At 39.8% G+C, this 17,500-nt stretch overlaps 3 protein-coding genes across 6 annotated transcripts in view; 2 read left to right on the top strand and 1 right to left on the bottom strand.

The window, feature by feature from the left end:
* Positions 1 to 655, bottom strand: part of pfdn2 (prefoldin subunit 2) — a 6,665-nt gene extending 6,010 nt beyond the window's left edge. Inside the window, exons 1-2 of the mRNA XM_079810880.1 lie at positions 536 to 655; positions 1 to 79 (exon numbers count right to left, since the gene is read on the bottom strand). The exon at positions 1 to 79 is cut by the window's left edge and continues 10 nt beyond it. Of these exons, the coding sequence (XP_079667006.1) occupies positions 1 to 79; positions 536 to 607 (151 nt within the window). The 5' untranslated portion in view covers positions 608 to 655. The remainder of the gene's footprint in view (positions 80 to 535) is intronic.
* A 521-nt stretch (positions 656 to 1,176) lies between these two features.
* Positions 1,177 to 6,831, top strand: nit1 (nitrilase 1). The gene is made up of 6 exons (XM_079810879.1): positions 1,177 to 1,498; positions 2,744 to 2,974; positions 3,053 to 3,156; positions 4,686 to 4,822; positions 4,897 to 5,022; positions 6,240 to 6,831. Exons 1-6 carry the CDS (start codon positions 1,437 to 1,439, stop codon positions 6,498 to 6,500), a joined length of 921 nt encoding a protein of 306 aa, XP_079667005.1. The 5' UTR covers positions 1,177 to 1,436; the 3' UTR covers positions 6,501 to 6,831.
* A 1,388-nt stretch (positions 6,832 to 8,219) lies between these two features.
* Positions 8,220 to 17,500, top strand: part of clcn3 (chloride channel 3) — a 93,669-nt gene continuing 84,388 nt past the window's right edge. For 3 of the 4 annotated variants that reach the window (XM_079811061.1, XM_079811056.1, XM_079811062.1), the window contains exon 1: positions 8,274 to 8,362. The gene's annotated coding sequence lies outside the window, so the exon portion shown is untranslated. Of the gene's footprint in view, positions 8,363 to 17,500 lie in introns of all 4 variants that reach the window. The other variant, XM_079811060.1, reaches the window with a different exon arrangement.

Raw genomic sequence — 17,500 nt, 5'->3', positions numbered from 1 at the left:
TGATCTCCATCTCAAACTCTGCAGCCTTGGAGGCCATACTGCGCTGCTCCTGGCGCATCCTCTGGAAGGTCGCCACCACCTGATTCACACACACACACACACACACACACACATATCAATAATGCATGCATATTAGTCATAACTAGGACATTGGCTCCTAAATGGCAGTATTGCTGCTGTCACTCCAGTAGTTTCTTCCGTCCCATGACAGGAATAGATGCCCCTTCCTTATAGAGGCAGGAGGGTGTGTAGTTTCTCATGGGTGGAGACATTGAGCCTAGCGTGAACTACCCATATGTATGTGTTGAGGTTCACAACACATCTGGTCTGAGATTTGAGTTGTTGCACAAGCGCGTGTCAGATTTAAACAACAAAACCGCGACCAAACCCGAACACCTCCATTATAATGAGGGGCGTCGGGCGAGTTGAGCTTTGTTGTTAACAGGACTGTCCTGGGTTCGTCCCGCCGCGTTACTCGCGCGCAGCGTAGATGAAGTGCTCATGTGTTACTGTATTAAACCGGGTGCGCCGTTACCTGCTCGGCAGACGGAGCGGGCTGCTTTCCGCCGCTTTTACCGCTCGTGCTGTTGCTACTGTTCGCCGCCATGATGAACTGCACACAGCCGCACGAGTCAGGACCCCAACGGTCACATGAGCGGCGGACCGCGAATATTCCTGTCTGAAATTACTGCGAATATAAAACACCTACCATATATTTTAACACGTTTCTTATAAAGAGTATAATGTTGTTATCTCACAAGAAGCGCTTCTTTTGGACCTTCATTCTTACGGAAGACGTTTATATGATAACAAATATAATATTTTAATTTTGTATACTTCTATTATTTATATCTCGGAAATCTCTTGTGAAATAAATTGATAGAGAGATAAATAAATAAATAAATAAATAAATACATATATCATCTTCCATCGAGTGAAATTTATTTCCTGATAGCTGATTGGTCCCTCCTGCTTCGCGCTGAGAAATGTAACGAATAGCAGCTGCAGCGCTTCAGACATTATCTAATTATTTACACTTTAATAATGATACTGATAAATAGATAATGATTGTGATAGCGATAATTACACGTTAAGTAATTAAAATATGAGAATTATTATTTAGACCCATCGTAGCCGTCGAATCAGAAGCAACCTCATGACAGTTAAGCCCCGCCCACACCAGACTTCCGTTTCATGCAAGCTGTCCTTCGAATCGTGTTTACTTTTTGGATTGCGCACACATTTTAGCCAAACATAACCCGTAATATATTGCAAATGACACTAGGGTTGTACTTTAATTCACACCCGTATTCTGTGACCAGAGCCAGCTAGGTTAATATGTCAGCTGTAGCGTTAGTGATTGGCTTGGCAGCGGGTGAAACGGGCTCAAAGTGCGAGCTGTGACTGCAGAAGTCCGTCAGTTGCGCGCGCGGCCGATGCGTCTGTTTACAGCCTCTCTGTTGGCTTTGAGCTCGAGGGCGGCGCGAGGACGGGTCAGGTAAGCGTGATGTTACGGAGATATATATATGTTTTTACTTTTTTTGTAGTAATCACATTGTAAATAGTCTGACTGGCGACTTTGCAGTGTAGTTCTTGTTAGTGTCCAAATGATGGCGCAATTGAGATGCGTTTTAATGTAAGATTTTTGGATTAAAATGTCCAAAAACCACTAGAACAATGTATATTTTGTTGGCTTGTGTATTTATATTATCCCATATGTTCACAAGAATGTTTAAATCAAGAGAAATAAGCGCTTTTAACCAGGACACGGACCGTGTCTGTGCGTCAATTACATCATACCCGTTACCCTCGATTTCCGGTTTTATTTTGTAGAAACCATGGAAACACCAAAGACGCTTTAATAAATGATGTGTTTTCTTAGACAGGTGAGCAACTGTACATTCATGGACAGAAAACTAATCATTGTTATACAGCTCAACACAGTTAGTCTTATTGTTTAAATCTCGTGTTTTATCATGTCTAATATGATCTAGCTCACTGCAGTGTGAACAAGTGTCTCATAGTAGCCAGCGAGCGAACACACAGAGTAGCATTATAGCATCATTTTAACACTCAAATGTGTGTAATATGATGAAACAGCGCTGCGTTCCCCTACATACACATGAGCGGAAGCAGAATAAAAGCTCCGAAATCATCAAAACTATACCTTTGTTTTGAATACGTGACCTCTAGTGGGGACAAATGACATATTGTGCCTTTAACGGTCATCAGCGTCGTAAATCCTGCAGTGTTTTACATTTGTAATATATGTAAATTTATAACACTTCGTATTATATTACCTATGCATCAATTTACAAAACAAAACAGTCCCCATGAAATAAAAATGGAGGGTTTTTTTGTCTTTTAGTTACTATGAATATGTTAGCCTTACTATAAGCTAGTGTTGCTCCAAAACAATGACAATTCACATTTAGAAGATATAAGCGTTCAAAACTTACAGTCTCTCACTTCCGCCAATAAGAATGATTTTGATGACATCACTCTGCACTTCAGCTTCTCATCAGATTTTCTGTCCAATCAAACACTCTCTAGAATCTGAAGCCCCGCCCCCTACATTATTCACTGTTTTCTCCATGGTGAATGGCACATAGTGCACTATACAGGGGAGTGATTTAAACTAAACACTATTGGCTGTTTCAAAAAAGGGGCGGAGCTTTTCGATATGACTGAAACAGACCGAAGACATTTAGTGTAACTTTTATTATTATTATTGTTTTGCCAGGATGTCGTCATCACTTCCTGTGGCTGCAGTTTGTCAGATGACCGCCACCCCTGACAAAGAGGCCAACTTCAGCGCATGCACACGATTGGTCGAGCAGGCCAAAGAGGGCGGGGCGAGTATGGTCTTCCTGCCGGAGGGCTTCGATTACATTGGCTCGAGCCGCGAGGAGACGCTGGCGCTGTCGGAGAGTCTGGACGGGGACATCATAACCCGCTACACACACCTGGCCAGGTGAGTCCCCGGCCAATCAGTGGCTGACACACATGACTCCTGAAGGCCCCGCTGATGAGATGCTTGTCTGCGCTTCAGGAAGCTGGACGTGTGGCTGTCTCTGGGGGGGTTTCATGAGAGAGGGCATGACTGGGACACCGACCGCCGCATTTACAACAGCCACGTCATCATTAACGGACGAGGTACTGAGTCTCACACGCGGCTCTATGGGAACATGTCCGAGTTATGTTGCTCCCCAAAACCAAAATGCTGAATTAAGCCTATTTTACGGTCATCACTATCTTTGTTCTGCGCCTTTTGAGCTTTTTTTGTAATCCTCTGATTATTAATTAGGTGATTTGTTACTGTAATGCATACTTTTTAAATATGATTAATTATTAAACAGTAAGAAAATATAATATAATATAATATATATCTCACACGCGGCTCTATGGGGGAATCCCATGAACACATGTCCGAGTTATGTTTCTCCCCAAAACCAAAATGATGAATTAAGGCAAGATTAAAATATTTTATAGAAAATTAGACTAATTTAGGGTTTTAAGTGTAATTACTTGACAGGAAAATATCAGTTGTTTTACTATTGACTTAATCAATTTTTTTTCACATTTGAATTAATTCTCATATGATTCATTACTGTGATGCGAACACTTTGTAAATATTTTATTTATAAAAATACTTTAATACAGTGATTTAAAAAAAAATTGTTTGTATTTGAATTATTTTTTTTAATTATGTTTAAATACAGAAAATACTACCATTATATTTTAATGCATTTTCTGCATTACAGCAATGATTATTTATTTGTTTATTTATTTAACTAGTTTTATTCCCATATCATCAGCTGGGTTTTTTATGGCAAGATCAAATTATTTTCAAACAAAATTGACTAAATGAGGTTTTTAAGTATAATTATTTGACGTGAAAATATTTTCACAATGCAAAAAACAAACAAAAAAAATAAAATAATAAGTATTGATTTAATATTGATCCTAATATTGATTTCATATTTATTTTAATTAATTCTCATGTGATTATTCAAGTGATTCATTACTGATGCATAGATTTTTTGTATATATATATATTTTATTTTAAATAATATTATACAATTTTATAATTAATATAAGATTATAAAAATTTTTTTATTTTAATTATTTTTGATATGATATTTAAATACAGAAAATGCTACCATTAGGCCTATATATTTATTTGATACATTTAATGCATTTTCTGCATTACGGATTATTTATTTATTTAACTATTTTTATTTCCATATAATCAAATAATTTTTTTAAATTAGGTTTTTAAGTGTAATTAATTAATTCATTGACATGAAAATATTTTCACAATGCAAAAAAACTAGTTAATAAGTATTGATTTAATATTTATTTAATATTTATTCTCATGTGATTATTAAAGTGATTCATTACTGTGATAAAATTATACAGTGATTTAAAAAAAAAATTCGGTTAATATTTTTTTTAATAAAATTATGTTTAAATACAGAACATGCTACCATTATATTTTAATGATATTTTAAATATATTTTATACATTTATTTATTTAATTATTTTTAATTATAATTATCGGTGACCATTTTTATGGCAAGATCGAATTATTTTAAAACAAAATATGGATGTTTAATTGTCTTGAAAATACTGTCACAATGCCAGACCTGTGTGTGTGTGTGTGTGTGTGTGTGTGTGCTCAGGTGAGATGGTGTCGGTCTACAGGAAGGCTCATCTGTTTGATGTGGAGTTGAGCAGTAAAGGCGTGTCTCTTAAAGAGAGCGCGTTCACTGTGCCGGGACCTCGCCTGCTCCCGCCGGTCCAGACGCCCATCGGAAAGGTGCGCCACACTAGCAGCTCCGCTCACAGTCCAGATTCTGGTGCTCATTGTGATATTGCGATGGTGTTTGTCAGGTTGGTCTGGGCGTCTGTTACGACCTGCGCTTTCCTGAGCTGTCGTCAGCGCTGCAGAGACACGGAGCAGAGATCCTGACCTTCCCATCAGCCTTCACTGTGGCCACAGGGGCCGCACACTGGGAGGTAAACCACCATCACCTCACGCTTTCTCACGCCCACTGTTTCATCAGGGCTGGGTGGAAAATACATTTAGATTCAAAAGGATTCGTTCACTTTTAAATAAACTTTTGCTGATAGTTTACACACCCCCATGTCATCCAAGATGTCCATGTCTTTCTTTCTGCAGTCGAAAATAAATTTTGTGTTTTGATTAAAATATTCCAGGATGTTTCTCCATATAATGGACTTCAATGGGCTCCAAACGGTTCAAGGTTCAAATGACAGTTTCAGTGCAGCTTCAAAGGCTTTAAACGATACCAGACGATGAATAAGGGTCTAATCTAGCGAAACCATCAGCTTCTGCGAGAAACCGAGCAGTATTTATGCTGTTATTTTACCTCTTAACAGACGAGTGTGATCGTCTCTGAGCTCCGCCATAACTTCCGCTAAGTGAGGTCAAAATACGAGCATGGTCATAGATGTATACGTAGATGCCTCATTAGCGCCTGCACGGATCAGTAGAATGAGGCATCTATGATCAATATACATCTATGACCACGCTCGTATTTGACCTCACTTAGCGGAAGTTATGGCGGAGCTCAGAGACGATCACACTCGTATCCCTCATCAAACAGAAAAATCCTGGAATGTTTTCATCAAAAACCTTAATTTATTTTCTACTTTAGAAAGAAAGACATGGACATCTTGGATGACATGGGGGTGAGTAAACTATCAGCAAAAGTTTATTTAAAAGTGAACTAATCCTTTAACTAAACATTATATAGTGCCTGCCAAAACAGTAACCGTTAAAAAAAAACAAAGCACAAAGCTGGGGGTAAAACAAGTATGTGAAGCATGAATCTCTGGTATTTTTATGCTTTAGTTAGTTAGTTAGTCAGTTTATTTATCCCCGTAGGGAAAGTGCATATGCAGCATACTCACACAGACATTTAGAATTTCATAATTGTCATATAAAATCATAATAATCTACTTTAGAGTTTAAGATAAGATAGCCAGACCAGCTGACCATCAATCATCATTAGAGGATGAATTAAAAAATATTTAGTACAGTCAAAAACTTACATACAGCACCTTTAATTATATTGCGCAGTGTATGATCTGCCTACCTGATGCATATCCGATTGAGATGAGAATTGAATCGAATGGCAAGCCTGTGAATGAAGGTGTAAAGCTGTGGTTTGCCTGTGGCTGGGGTCTGACCTGAGGCGGTGTTCTCACAGGTGCTCCTGCGGGCCAGAGCCATCGAGACGCAGTGTTTCGTGCTGGCGGCGGCGCAGGTCGGGGCTCATCACGCCACGCGGGCGTCGTACGGACACGCTCTGGCCGTGGACCCGTGGGGCGGGGTCATCGGGGACTGTGGGGGTGCGGATGTGGGCGTAGCGCTGGTTCAGATCGACCTGCAGGCGCTACGGGACGTCAGGAGGGACATGCCAGTGCAGCAGCACCGCAGACAGAAGCACTTCTACTGCAGCCTGGACTGAGACACCCATCAGACACACTGATATCAGTTCATTCATGACTTCTTCATACATTTGACCCAAGTTGGATTAGAGACGACTGGTCTGGTGTTCATTAGTCCTGTGAAGGCCACAGCTCGAGTCGCTCCAGTGAATCTCCAGTAAATGTCCAGCATTTCTGCAGTCATTAAACACATCCTGTGGGCTAGAACGAGTGAGAGATATGAAGCGTTTAATGAAGTCGCCTTTGCTTTGTGTCGTTGGCGAATGACAGCCGTGCTTCTGCACATGTAGTTTTATAAGATCATATTAACTGAGCGAATATGAGAAATTAAAGACCTGATGTCGAAACTTCAACTGCTCTTTGCTTTATACTGCTCAATATTATTAGTATACTATAATATACACTTTATATATATATAACACACATACATGCACACATAGTGTATTCTTAATATACTTATATTTTACCTTTAACACATGATTTAATGCATTTTTATTATTTAATTATATTTTATATAATATTATAAATTATTTGGATATTATTTTATGTTAAAATATTTTTTGTAATGTTACAAAACAGTATTATCAAATTAATTACATTTTGCAGTATACATTATTATTTTACTTGATCAGTTTTTTTTATTACTCGCGCATTTGTTTTTCACTGCCATTAATTTTATTTGATTTATTTGCTTAAATTTTGCATTATTGTAATTTACCTAATATACTTTACATACTTCATTTTTTTTATATTGATTTGTATGTTTATGTGGCAGGTTGCATGCAAAATCATTATATAATATATGTTAATCAGTTGTATTTTGTGTTCGAAACTTCAACTGGTCTTTGCTTTATAATGCTCAATATTATTATTATGTTCAATATTATATTATGGTGTTTCTAATAATCCTTTAGGTGAGAGTGTGCATGTATATATATATACATGCATACATAGTATATTATTCCTAATATACTTACATTTTACCTTTAACAAATAATTAAATGCATTATTATTATTTAATTATATTTTATATAATATTCTATAAAGTTGTATATTATATAAAATTATTATTTTATATTCACAATATAGTATCAAATTAATTCAACTTTGCATTGTACTTTATTATTTTACTTGATCATTATTTTATTGCTCGCTCATTTGCTTTTCACTGCCATTAATTTGATTTTATTCGAATTTATTTATTTGCTTAAATTTAGCATTATTGTAATTTACCTAATATACTTTTCATAATTAATTTTTATATAGATTTTTATGTTAATCTGGAAGGTTGAATGCATGCAAAATCATTATATAAAATATATTAATAATTGTTATTGTATATATTATATATTTTTACTACTTTTTACCTTTGTTACAATTAATTTTTATTGTTTTCATTCATTTTATTATGTAATTGTAATTTTTTATTAAAATATTGATTTCTGCATTGTAATACCACAATGTAGTATTATTATCAAAAGTAATATTATACTGCCTTATACTTTATTATTTCACTTAATCATTAACCATTTGCCTTTCATCGCCATTTCGTTAGTTTAATACTTAGTATATATTTTATGTTTTACTTTAATATTTAATCTAGCATTCTTTTAATGCATTTTAAATGAGATTATGATGTGTTTGTCTATATGATGAACTAGTCGGTTGCGTGTAGATCATAGAGTGTGTGTGAAGCTTCTGTTATGATGGAGGAGGCGGAGGGGACACCGGAAGTGAACGTCATTGACACAGGAATGGGCCAAAATGAGCAGCACCAGAGCAGGATGACAGCCAGTTCTTGAGAGGAAAATGTCGTTGTGTGTTTCATCTGCGCTGGAGGGATGATTCGTGTCTTCAGAGGTCGTTTCGAGGCATCGCGGAGGTAAGAGCGTCACATCTGTGCGAGTCCAGCGCGCGGCTCCACGGGATCACATTTCCCTTCAAACGCTCCATTCAGGAGCAGCTGTCACTTATTTCCATCTGTTTCACCATGCAAACGGGTTCATGTGTGCTGTGTTGCAAATATACCCATGCATGTCTGTTTGAGTGACTGTGAACTGGACGCACAGCGTTATTTCCCCCCAGTCCTTGAATAGAAGTGTGAGGTGCGCGCGAGACTCTGTCAGCCCGTTACTTTATTATTATATGCTGTGGTGTGTATTTGAGCTTTTGTAGATCGGTGCATCTGTGTAAACGCTGTTTATTGACACACACATCGCTGTGCTCATAAGATTGAGCCGCACACACACATTCGGGACGAATGAAACGTGTTTGTTTCTGATCAAACTGTGTGTGTGTGTGTGTGTGTGTGTGTGTGTGTGTGTGTGTGTGTTCTCGTGACACTGTTTGCGACTCTGATCATTAACATGCTTGTCACTGATGTCGAGGCCCGAGTCACGGACAGGCAGTCAACAGATGATCGTGTGCACAGAAACACTTTGTTTTGGTTACACTGCCGACATCACATGCATTCATGATCATGAGGTGGTGGAAAAGTTCACCAGAAAAATCAAGAAATTCTGCATCATGTTGTTCCAAAACTCTGACTTTCTGTGAAAGCTGCCTCAGAATAAAACATGACAAAGGGTTTCCATCTTTTTATCTCAATTCAGACTTTTTTCCCCTCAGAATTGCATTATATAAAGTCGGAATTGTGTGATATAAAGTACATTTTTAGATCACATCTTTTTTTTTATCTCTCGCAATGTCGAGTTATAAAGTCAGAACTGAACTGCAAGTTTATCCCTTATAAATTTGGACTTTGTAACTTACAATTCTGACAATATATAACACACAAGTCCGACTTTATATTGCTCGGTTGCCGGAGTTGCTCGTTGTGAAGCCGGATTTGCTCGATGTGAAGCCGGAGTTGCGCGGCGTGAAGCCGGAGTTGCGCGGAGTGAAGCCGGAGTTGCGCGGAGTGAAGCCCGAGTTGTTCGATGTGAAGCCGGAGTTGCGCGGTGTGAAGCCGGAGTTGCGCGGTGTGAAGCCGGAGTTGCGCGGAGTGAAGCCGGAGTTGCGCGGCGTGAAGCCGGAGTTGCGCGGCGTGAAGCCGGAGTTGCGCGGAGTGAAGCCGGAGTTGCGCGGAGTGAAGCCGGAGTTGCGCGGCGTGAAGCCGGAGTTGCGCGGTGTGAAGCCGGAGTTGCGCGGAGTGAAGCCGGAGTTGCGCGGAGTGAAGCCCGAGTTGTTCGATGTGAAGCCGGAGTTGCGCGGTGTGAAGCCGGAGTTGCGCGGTGTGAAGCCGGAGTTGCGCGGAGTGAAGCCGGAGTTGCGCGGCGTGAAGCCGGAGTTGCGCGGCGTGAAGCCGGAGTTGCGCGGCGTGAAGCCGGAGTTGCTCGACGTGAAGCCGGAGTTGCTCGACGTGAAGCCGGAGTTGCTCGACGTGAAGCCGGAGTTGCGCGGAGTGAAGCCGGAGTTGCTCGATGTGAAGCCGGAGTTGCGCGGAGTGAAGCCGGAGTTGCGCGGTGTGAAGCAGTAGGACTAAAATCTTTGCGTGGCAGGGGGAGCTGCCACAAAAACCTGCCAGTGCTGAAGGCAGCCGTCACAAAACCCGTCACTGTTCAAGGCAGCTCCTCTAAAACCTGCCAGTGCTGGAGGCAGCTGCCAATCCGGTAGATGCGTGTGAACGAGGACAACGCTGTTCTTTTTTTCACAATATGTAATTCCGCCGTTTTTACACAAACTACAGTACGCGAGAGACACTACGGTACGCACAATGGGTCAATATTCACCACTTACCAAACGCTTTTCGCCTGCCTCAAGATCTCTCACTGTTTTAAAGCTGCCAGACACACAGACTGAAGCACGAAAGCAACAGACAGTGCTATCATGTTCTTATTTTACTTATTTGCGACCTTACCATGCATTTTAATCCACTCATTTGTCTGTAATGGAGCGCGCGTCCCGTCACCTAAGCGTCCGCCAGTTTAACGTCACGCCTGCCTCGAGATCAACAGGCAGTGCAGTCATGACCTTATTTACCACTTTAATTCATATTTTATTCCTTTATTTGTGTTTGTGTGGAACGCGCGTCCTAAGCGTCGCGGCAGCCACAACGTAGCGTCTTCCTGCCTCAAGATCTCTCGGTGTTTTACAGCTGCTTAGACCCAGATTGATGCAGGAGATCAACAGGCAGTGCAGTCATGACCTTATTTACCACTTTGATTCATATTTTATTCCTTTATTTGTGTTTGTATGGAACGCTCGTCCTAAGCGTCGCGGCAGCCTCAAGATCTCTCGGTGTTTTACAGATTGTACTGCCTGTTGATCTCCTGCATCAATCTGGGTCTAAGCAGCTGTAAAACACCGAGAGATCTTGAGGCAGGAAGACGCTAAGTTGTGGCAGGCGCGACGCTTAGGACGCGCGTTCCATACAAACACAAATAACGGAATAAAATAAGAATAAAAGTGGTAAATAAGGTCATGACTGTACTGCCTGTTGATCTCCTGCATCAATCTGGGTCTAAGCAGCTGTAAAACACCGAGAGATCTTGAGGCAGGAAGACGCTAAGTTGTGGCAGGCGCGACGCTTAGGACGCGCGTTCCATACAAACACAAATAAAGGAATAAAATAAGAATAAAAGTGGTAAATAAGGTCATGACTGTACTGCCTGTTGATCTCCTGCATCAATCTGGGTCTAAGCAGCTGTAAAACACCGAGAGATCTTGAGGCAGGAAGACGCTAAGTTGTGGCTGCCGCGACGCTTAGGACACGCGTTCCATACAAACACAAATAAAGGAATAAAATATGAATTAAAGTGGTAAATAAGGTCATGACTGCACTGTCTGTTGATCTCCTGCATCAATCTGGGTCTAAGCAGCTGTAAAACACCGAGAGATCTTGAGGCAGGAAGACGCTAAGTTGTGGCAGACGCGACGCTTAGGACGCGCGTTCCATACAAACACAAATAAAGGAATAAAATATGAATTAAAGTGGTAAATAAGGTCATGACTGCACTGTCTGTTGATCTCGAGGCAGGCGTGACGTTAAACTGGCGGACGCTTAGGTGACGGGACGCGCGCTCCATTACAGACAAATGAGTGGATTAAAATACATGGTAAGGTCGCAAATAAGTAAAATAAGAACATGATAGCACTGTCTGTTGCTTTCGTGCTTCAGTCTGTGTGTCTGGCAGCTTTAAAACAGTGAGAGATCTTGAGGCAGGCGAAAAGCGTTTGGTAAGTGGTGAATATTGACCCATTGTGCGTACCGTAGTGTCTCTCGCGTACTGTAGTTTGTGTAAAAACGGCGGAATTACATATTGTGAAAAAAAGAACAGCGTTGTCCTCGTTCACACGCATCTACCGGATTGGCAGCTGCCTCCAGCACTGGCAGGTTTTAGAGGAGCTGCCTTGAACAGTGACGGGTTTTGTGACGGCTGCCTTCAGCACTGGCAGGTTTTTGTGGCAGCTCCCCCTGCCACGCAAAGATTTTACCCCCTCTCGTGTGAAGCCGGAGTTGCATGAATATTAAATTGTCAGGATGCTGTTCAGTCATGTTCTCATAACATTGTAAGGTCAGATCTATTACAGTTATTCATTACTTTTTTACAGTATGGAAACCGACCGTAACTCACTCCCGCTAAACTTTTACTCTGTTACCCCTTTTCCACCAAAGCAGAGCCAGAGCTAGATCGGAGCCAGAGCCTAGTTTCTAATCGGTTCTTTGTGTTTCCACACCCAAAGCCCTAGCTCCGAGCCAGGAAAAGTGGTTCTTAAGTAGCACCAAAACATTGCTGGGCTAGAACAGGGCTAGAAGTAAGAACCGATTACGTCAGGCGCTGGGGGCGGGGTCAACAAGATGAACACAAACTTGAGATCCGCCATTGTGAAATAGCAGCTAATGGAGCTAACAGCTACTGTTCGTTTGTAATCTCCGTCTATACAAATTACGGCGAACTGCATGAATGCGTTGGATTCGCTGTGTTTGCGTTGTGTTTTGATGCCGATGTAGGATCGTAAAGCCATGTGAATCAATAGTAACGCAACGTTTGCATTGTTGATGGAAGGCTTGTTCGCAGCGGTGCTGTGCAGAGACCGATCGCCGTATGATAACGAGTCCAGCGAGAGCACATGACTCCTTATGCTTTTGATTCACTCATGCGTTTTTATATCATATGTGGATCGGTCTGGCAAGCGCTGATGCGTCTCGAACAAGCCTGGTGTGTGTGTGTGTGTGTGTGTGTTTCCCGGCAGGGTTGCTAGGTTTTCACAACAAACCCGCCCAATTGCTACTCAAAACAAGCTCAAAACAAGCCCAATCGCGTTCCAGGGGGGATTCCCCAGTAAAAATCACATTTGGGGGTAAAATATGTGTTTTTTGGCATGGTTGCCTACTAAAATTCGCAATATGGGGCTAAATATCACATAATTGGGGTCGCTTCATCCCGTGGACATGAAAAAACAGCCCGCGGCAAAACCACGGACTTGGCAACATTGCCGCTGCCTCGCTAGCTTTGCTGAGAGAGATGAGACGTATACAGTGACGTAAGACCTGGCTCTGTTGTGGCTCTCAGCCCGTGGAAAAGCAAACGGTTCTTAGAAAGCTCCACAGTCGAACCAACTATGAACTGGGACTAGCTCTGGCTCTGAATTAGCTCTAGCACTGCCTTGGTGGAAAAGGGGTATGTGATTTCTTGCACCGGGAACCATACCTAGTCGACAACATACCCAGTGCATTATGGTCTTTAAATGGTGCCACAATAACATTTTTAATGTATGTATCATGCCATGCTTTTCCAGTGTGGTAAATAAGGTTTCTGATGTCAGCAGTAATTTTGAGCGTGTTCCTCTTTCGGGTCTTCCTGCGCTGAGAGGAACTTCTGAGAAGGGCCGAGTTAACTCATCAGTTTCTCTCTTAAAAATAAAGTTTTGTTTCGCTGCGATGCCATAGAAGAAACCCCCCCCCCCCCCCCCCCCCCACACACACACGCACACGCACACGCACACACACACACGCACACACACACCCGCACGCACGCATGCAAAGCCGACAGGAACCACAGCATATGCCATACAGTTTAAGTTCACCCACACTTTATATAAAAAACGTTTACAGTGTAAATACTGTTGTTGCAGATACTGTGCATAAATAAAAAATGTTTACAGTGCAAATACTGCTGTTGCATATAATGTGCATAAAATTTGAACATTTTCAACAATTAAACATTTGCAAAAACACACCATTGTACCATTAAAAAAATTTTTGTCAACCTTTAAGAAACCATTTTTAAAACATCTATAAACATTACATAGTTAGACGGACCAGATATTCATAACACTTAGTTAAGGGTTACTAGTTGGTTTGTACACTGTCTATAAACATTATCTGGATGGTTATTATAAAGTTGCAACAGATGACTATAATACCTTGTTAAATAGTTAATAAACAGTACCAGTAAAACATGTGGGTTGTCCTGATACTGTACTTCAAAATCTAACAGTGTAAAAATGCCACACAGAATAAAGTAACTGTTCAAGATCCATTAGTAACTTAGTAAGTAAATAATGTCATATTTGCATAAACTGTCACTACCGTATATATCCCGACACTAGCACATTAAGATAAGCTATGAAAAAATAATGTTCCTCTGCCTCTTTCTGGTTAAATAATGTTTATAATAATAGTTAATATAGACGGCTATAACTATTCCAGGTTATTTATGCATAGCATAAATAATAGTTAGTATAGCATGCTATGCCACTTTCATCAAAACCTATTACAAAGTCAAGTCAACTTTATTTATGTAGCGTTTTTAACAATGCAGATTATCATCAGTTCATACAAAGCTACAGCAATGTCATTAAATACGATAAACAGTGATTCTGGAACAGATCTGCGTCTTCCTTATCCCGTTAAAAAACATATTACAGTATGTAAACATTTTCCGTCTGTTCGAAAAAAAAGTTGCACTAACTGTTCGTTACAAGCAGCATTTGTCAGGCAGGTAAGTTAGCTAACATAAACATATTTTTGCTAGCCTACCTGCTGCAAAAAAGACAAGTAGAGCTATTTTATCCAGTGTCATTTATCACTTACCACTATCTTGTTTTTTCTTATCCTCCTCCTCCTTTCTCTCTTTTCTTTTCTGGCTTCCTGAAGCATAATTCCGCTTCATGATGACTGCCGAGGAGGTTTTGTATTTTGCCGCAGCAGAGATCGCGTGGTTGGCTGGCTGCTGTCAGCTACTGAGAGGGGCCCCTTAAAGGGTTAGTTCACCCAAAAATGAAAATTCTGTTATTAATGACTTACCCTCATGTCGTTCGACACCCGTCAGACCTCCGTTCATCTTCAGAACACAAATGAAGATATTTTAGTGTAAATCTGATGCCTCTGAAAGGCCTCCATTGGCTCAATGGCACGGTTCACTCTCAAGACCCTTAAAAGGCACTAAAGACGTCGTTACAAAGTCCATCTCACTACAGTGGTTCTACAATAACTTTATGAATCGGCGACAATAGTTTTTGTGCGAAAAAAAACCCTAAATAACGACTTACATAGTGATGACGATTTAAAAACACGGCCTCATGAAGCTTCGAAGCGTTATGAATCAGTGAGTCGAATCAGCCGTTTGAATCACCAAATTTCAGCAGTTTGACACGCGATCCGAATCATGATTTGACTCACTGATTCAAATATATTTTTTTCAGGGCGATCATCGTTCTCATGATTGATGATCGCTGTCACGTTCGAGTACTCGATTACTCGACCACTGTTTCCCATCCCTACGTTAGCATGTTTTACCACACTGTTAGCATTTTGTCTCATGAATTAGCATGTCGATGGCATGTTTTAGCACACTGTTAGCAGGTTTTATCATGTTTTAACATGAGTTAGCATGTCGATAGCATGTTTTTTCATGTTGACATGATTTAGCATGTTTGCTACATTTCCTAAGCTAGTAGCTAGGCTTTGCTAGCGATTGATGCGTAGTGGATGAAGTGTAGTAAAGTTTTGACCCCCTTAATGAAAGCGTATGGGACTTTCCATAGTTTTGATCATCCGTTTAACAAAAATCATTGGCTTTGTCAAGCCAACATAATAAAGAGCCTCTATTTTTAAGAGTGTATGCGAGTCGTTTGTATGCGTTAAATCATTTCTAAGTGTTGACTGTGATCTCAGCAGATAATACACTAAACTCAACACAAGTGCTTATATTGCATTTCTGATCTTTGTAGATGATAAAATGTGTACGTTTACACACACACACACACACACACACACACACACATTTAGATGTATCTGTGTCATCTTTACTGGCCGTTGAGTAAGTGCTGGTGATCCCATAATTTCACACAGATCTGAAAACGCTGATTCATCTCTAGGCAACAGTCACCTAGGCGATGCTTCCATGACAACAGAGAGAGAGAGAGATGGTGAAAGTTGTGTAAGAGTGATTTAGAGCAGTTGCATTATATTCAGGATGAAATCATTGAATCCTCAGGGTGTGTGTGTGTGTGTGTGTGTGTGTGTGTGTGTGTGTGTGTGTGTGTGTGTGTGTGTGTGTGTGTGTGTGTGTGTGTGTGTGTGTGTGTGTGTGTGTGTGTGTGTGAGAACAGATAAACACAGGTAACATGTGTAAGTACACACGGCTTGATAACTGCTTGTTCGGCATCCCATGCTGTTCATCTCAGATTTACACACCTCTTCTCTAGCTGACATCACTTTGTGGTTGCTATGGCGACCTAATCGACACGCTGGCAGTGGGATGGAGATTTGTGCTGATGTCACCAGCGCAGAGTGTCAGTCACTCGTGTGTGCCAGGATCTAAATCAGGACCCATCATCAGGGCTGGCCAACACACTGCCTATCTGAAATTAAATCAGCCGGGGGGAATTATTTCCTAAAAAATTATATGAAAAAAAAATAAAAATAAAAAAAAAATAAAAAAAAAATAAAAATAAAAAAAAAATATATATATATATATATATATATATATATATATATATATATATATATATATATATATATATATATATATATATATATATATATATATATATATTTATATATATATGAGTGTATATATAGTACTTAAAGATGTATCTGTGCGTTTATTTATATAACAACATTATTTTATTTATTACTATTATAATGTTTGTGTTAATGTTTTTTGTTGTTTTTTATTATTATTGCTATTATTCAAACATGTAAAAAAAATACAAATTAGGTTACAATGCAATAAATTATTAAAATAAATAAATAATACATCAACAGTAAAAAAATAAAAGAATTAACTTAATATAAGAAATATTTCCAAATAATATTCAGACATATTTAATTGCGAAATTAAATAGAATTTGTTTAGGTAATGTTTATTATTATTATTATTATTATTATTATTATTATTATTATTATTATTATTATTATTATTATTATTGCTATTATTATTCAAACCTGTAAAAAATACAAATTAGGTTTTAATACAATAAATGTTTAAATAAATAAATGCATCAACAGTACAGTGCTATAATGAGTAGAAATTGTAATAATTAACTTAAAGGTCCCATGGCATGACATTTTCATTTTATGAGGTATTTCAACATTAATATGAGTTCCCCTAGCCTGAATATTGTCCCCAAGTGGATAGAAATGTTGATCGGTGTAAACCCGAGTTCTGCTGTCTTTCTCTGCCTTTGAGAAAATGACAGGCCAGACGAGCCAATCCTGAAGTCTCCTGGTTTGACGTCCAAGCAGGAACGGTTTCCTCCCTTTCCTCCGCCCAGAGAATCTGGCCCATGCAAACGCTCGAGAGATCATGGGTTGTGAATGAGTGAAAGCTGGCAGTTTCTCAGTGTTTGGATGTACAAATGAAAACAGAAGTCTTTCTTCAGTTCCTTCTGATCTGTGATCAGTGATTTCTTATGTGTAGCTAATTATTTATTATTCGTGCACACGCAGCGGCTTCTCTCTCTCCCGACAGAACGGTGTTTTCGTGTTTTCTATCTTGTGAGTCAGTGTTTTTGTACGTCCTCGTCGCGTCTATCTGTTCTTAAATGTGCATACAGTCGGGAGTTTCTG

This window comes from Gobio gobio, assembly GCF_949357685.1.
Source record: "Gobio gobio genome assembly, chromosome: 2".
NCBI lineage: Eukaryota > Metazoa > Chordata > Actinopteri > Cypriniformes > Gobionidae > Gobio > Gobio gobio.
The sequence above is the reverse complement of the archived record's forward strand: the minus strand, read 5'-3'. Positions and strand labels throughout refer to the sequence as shown.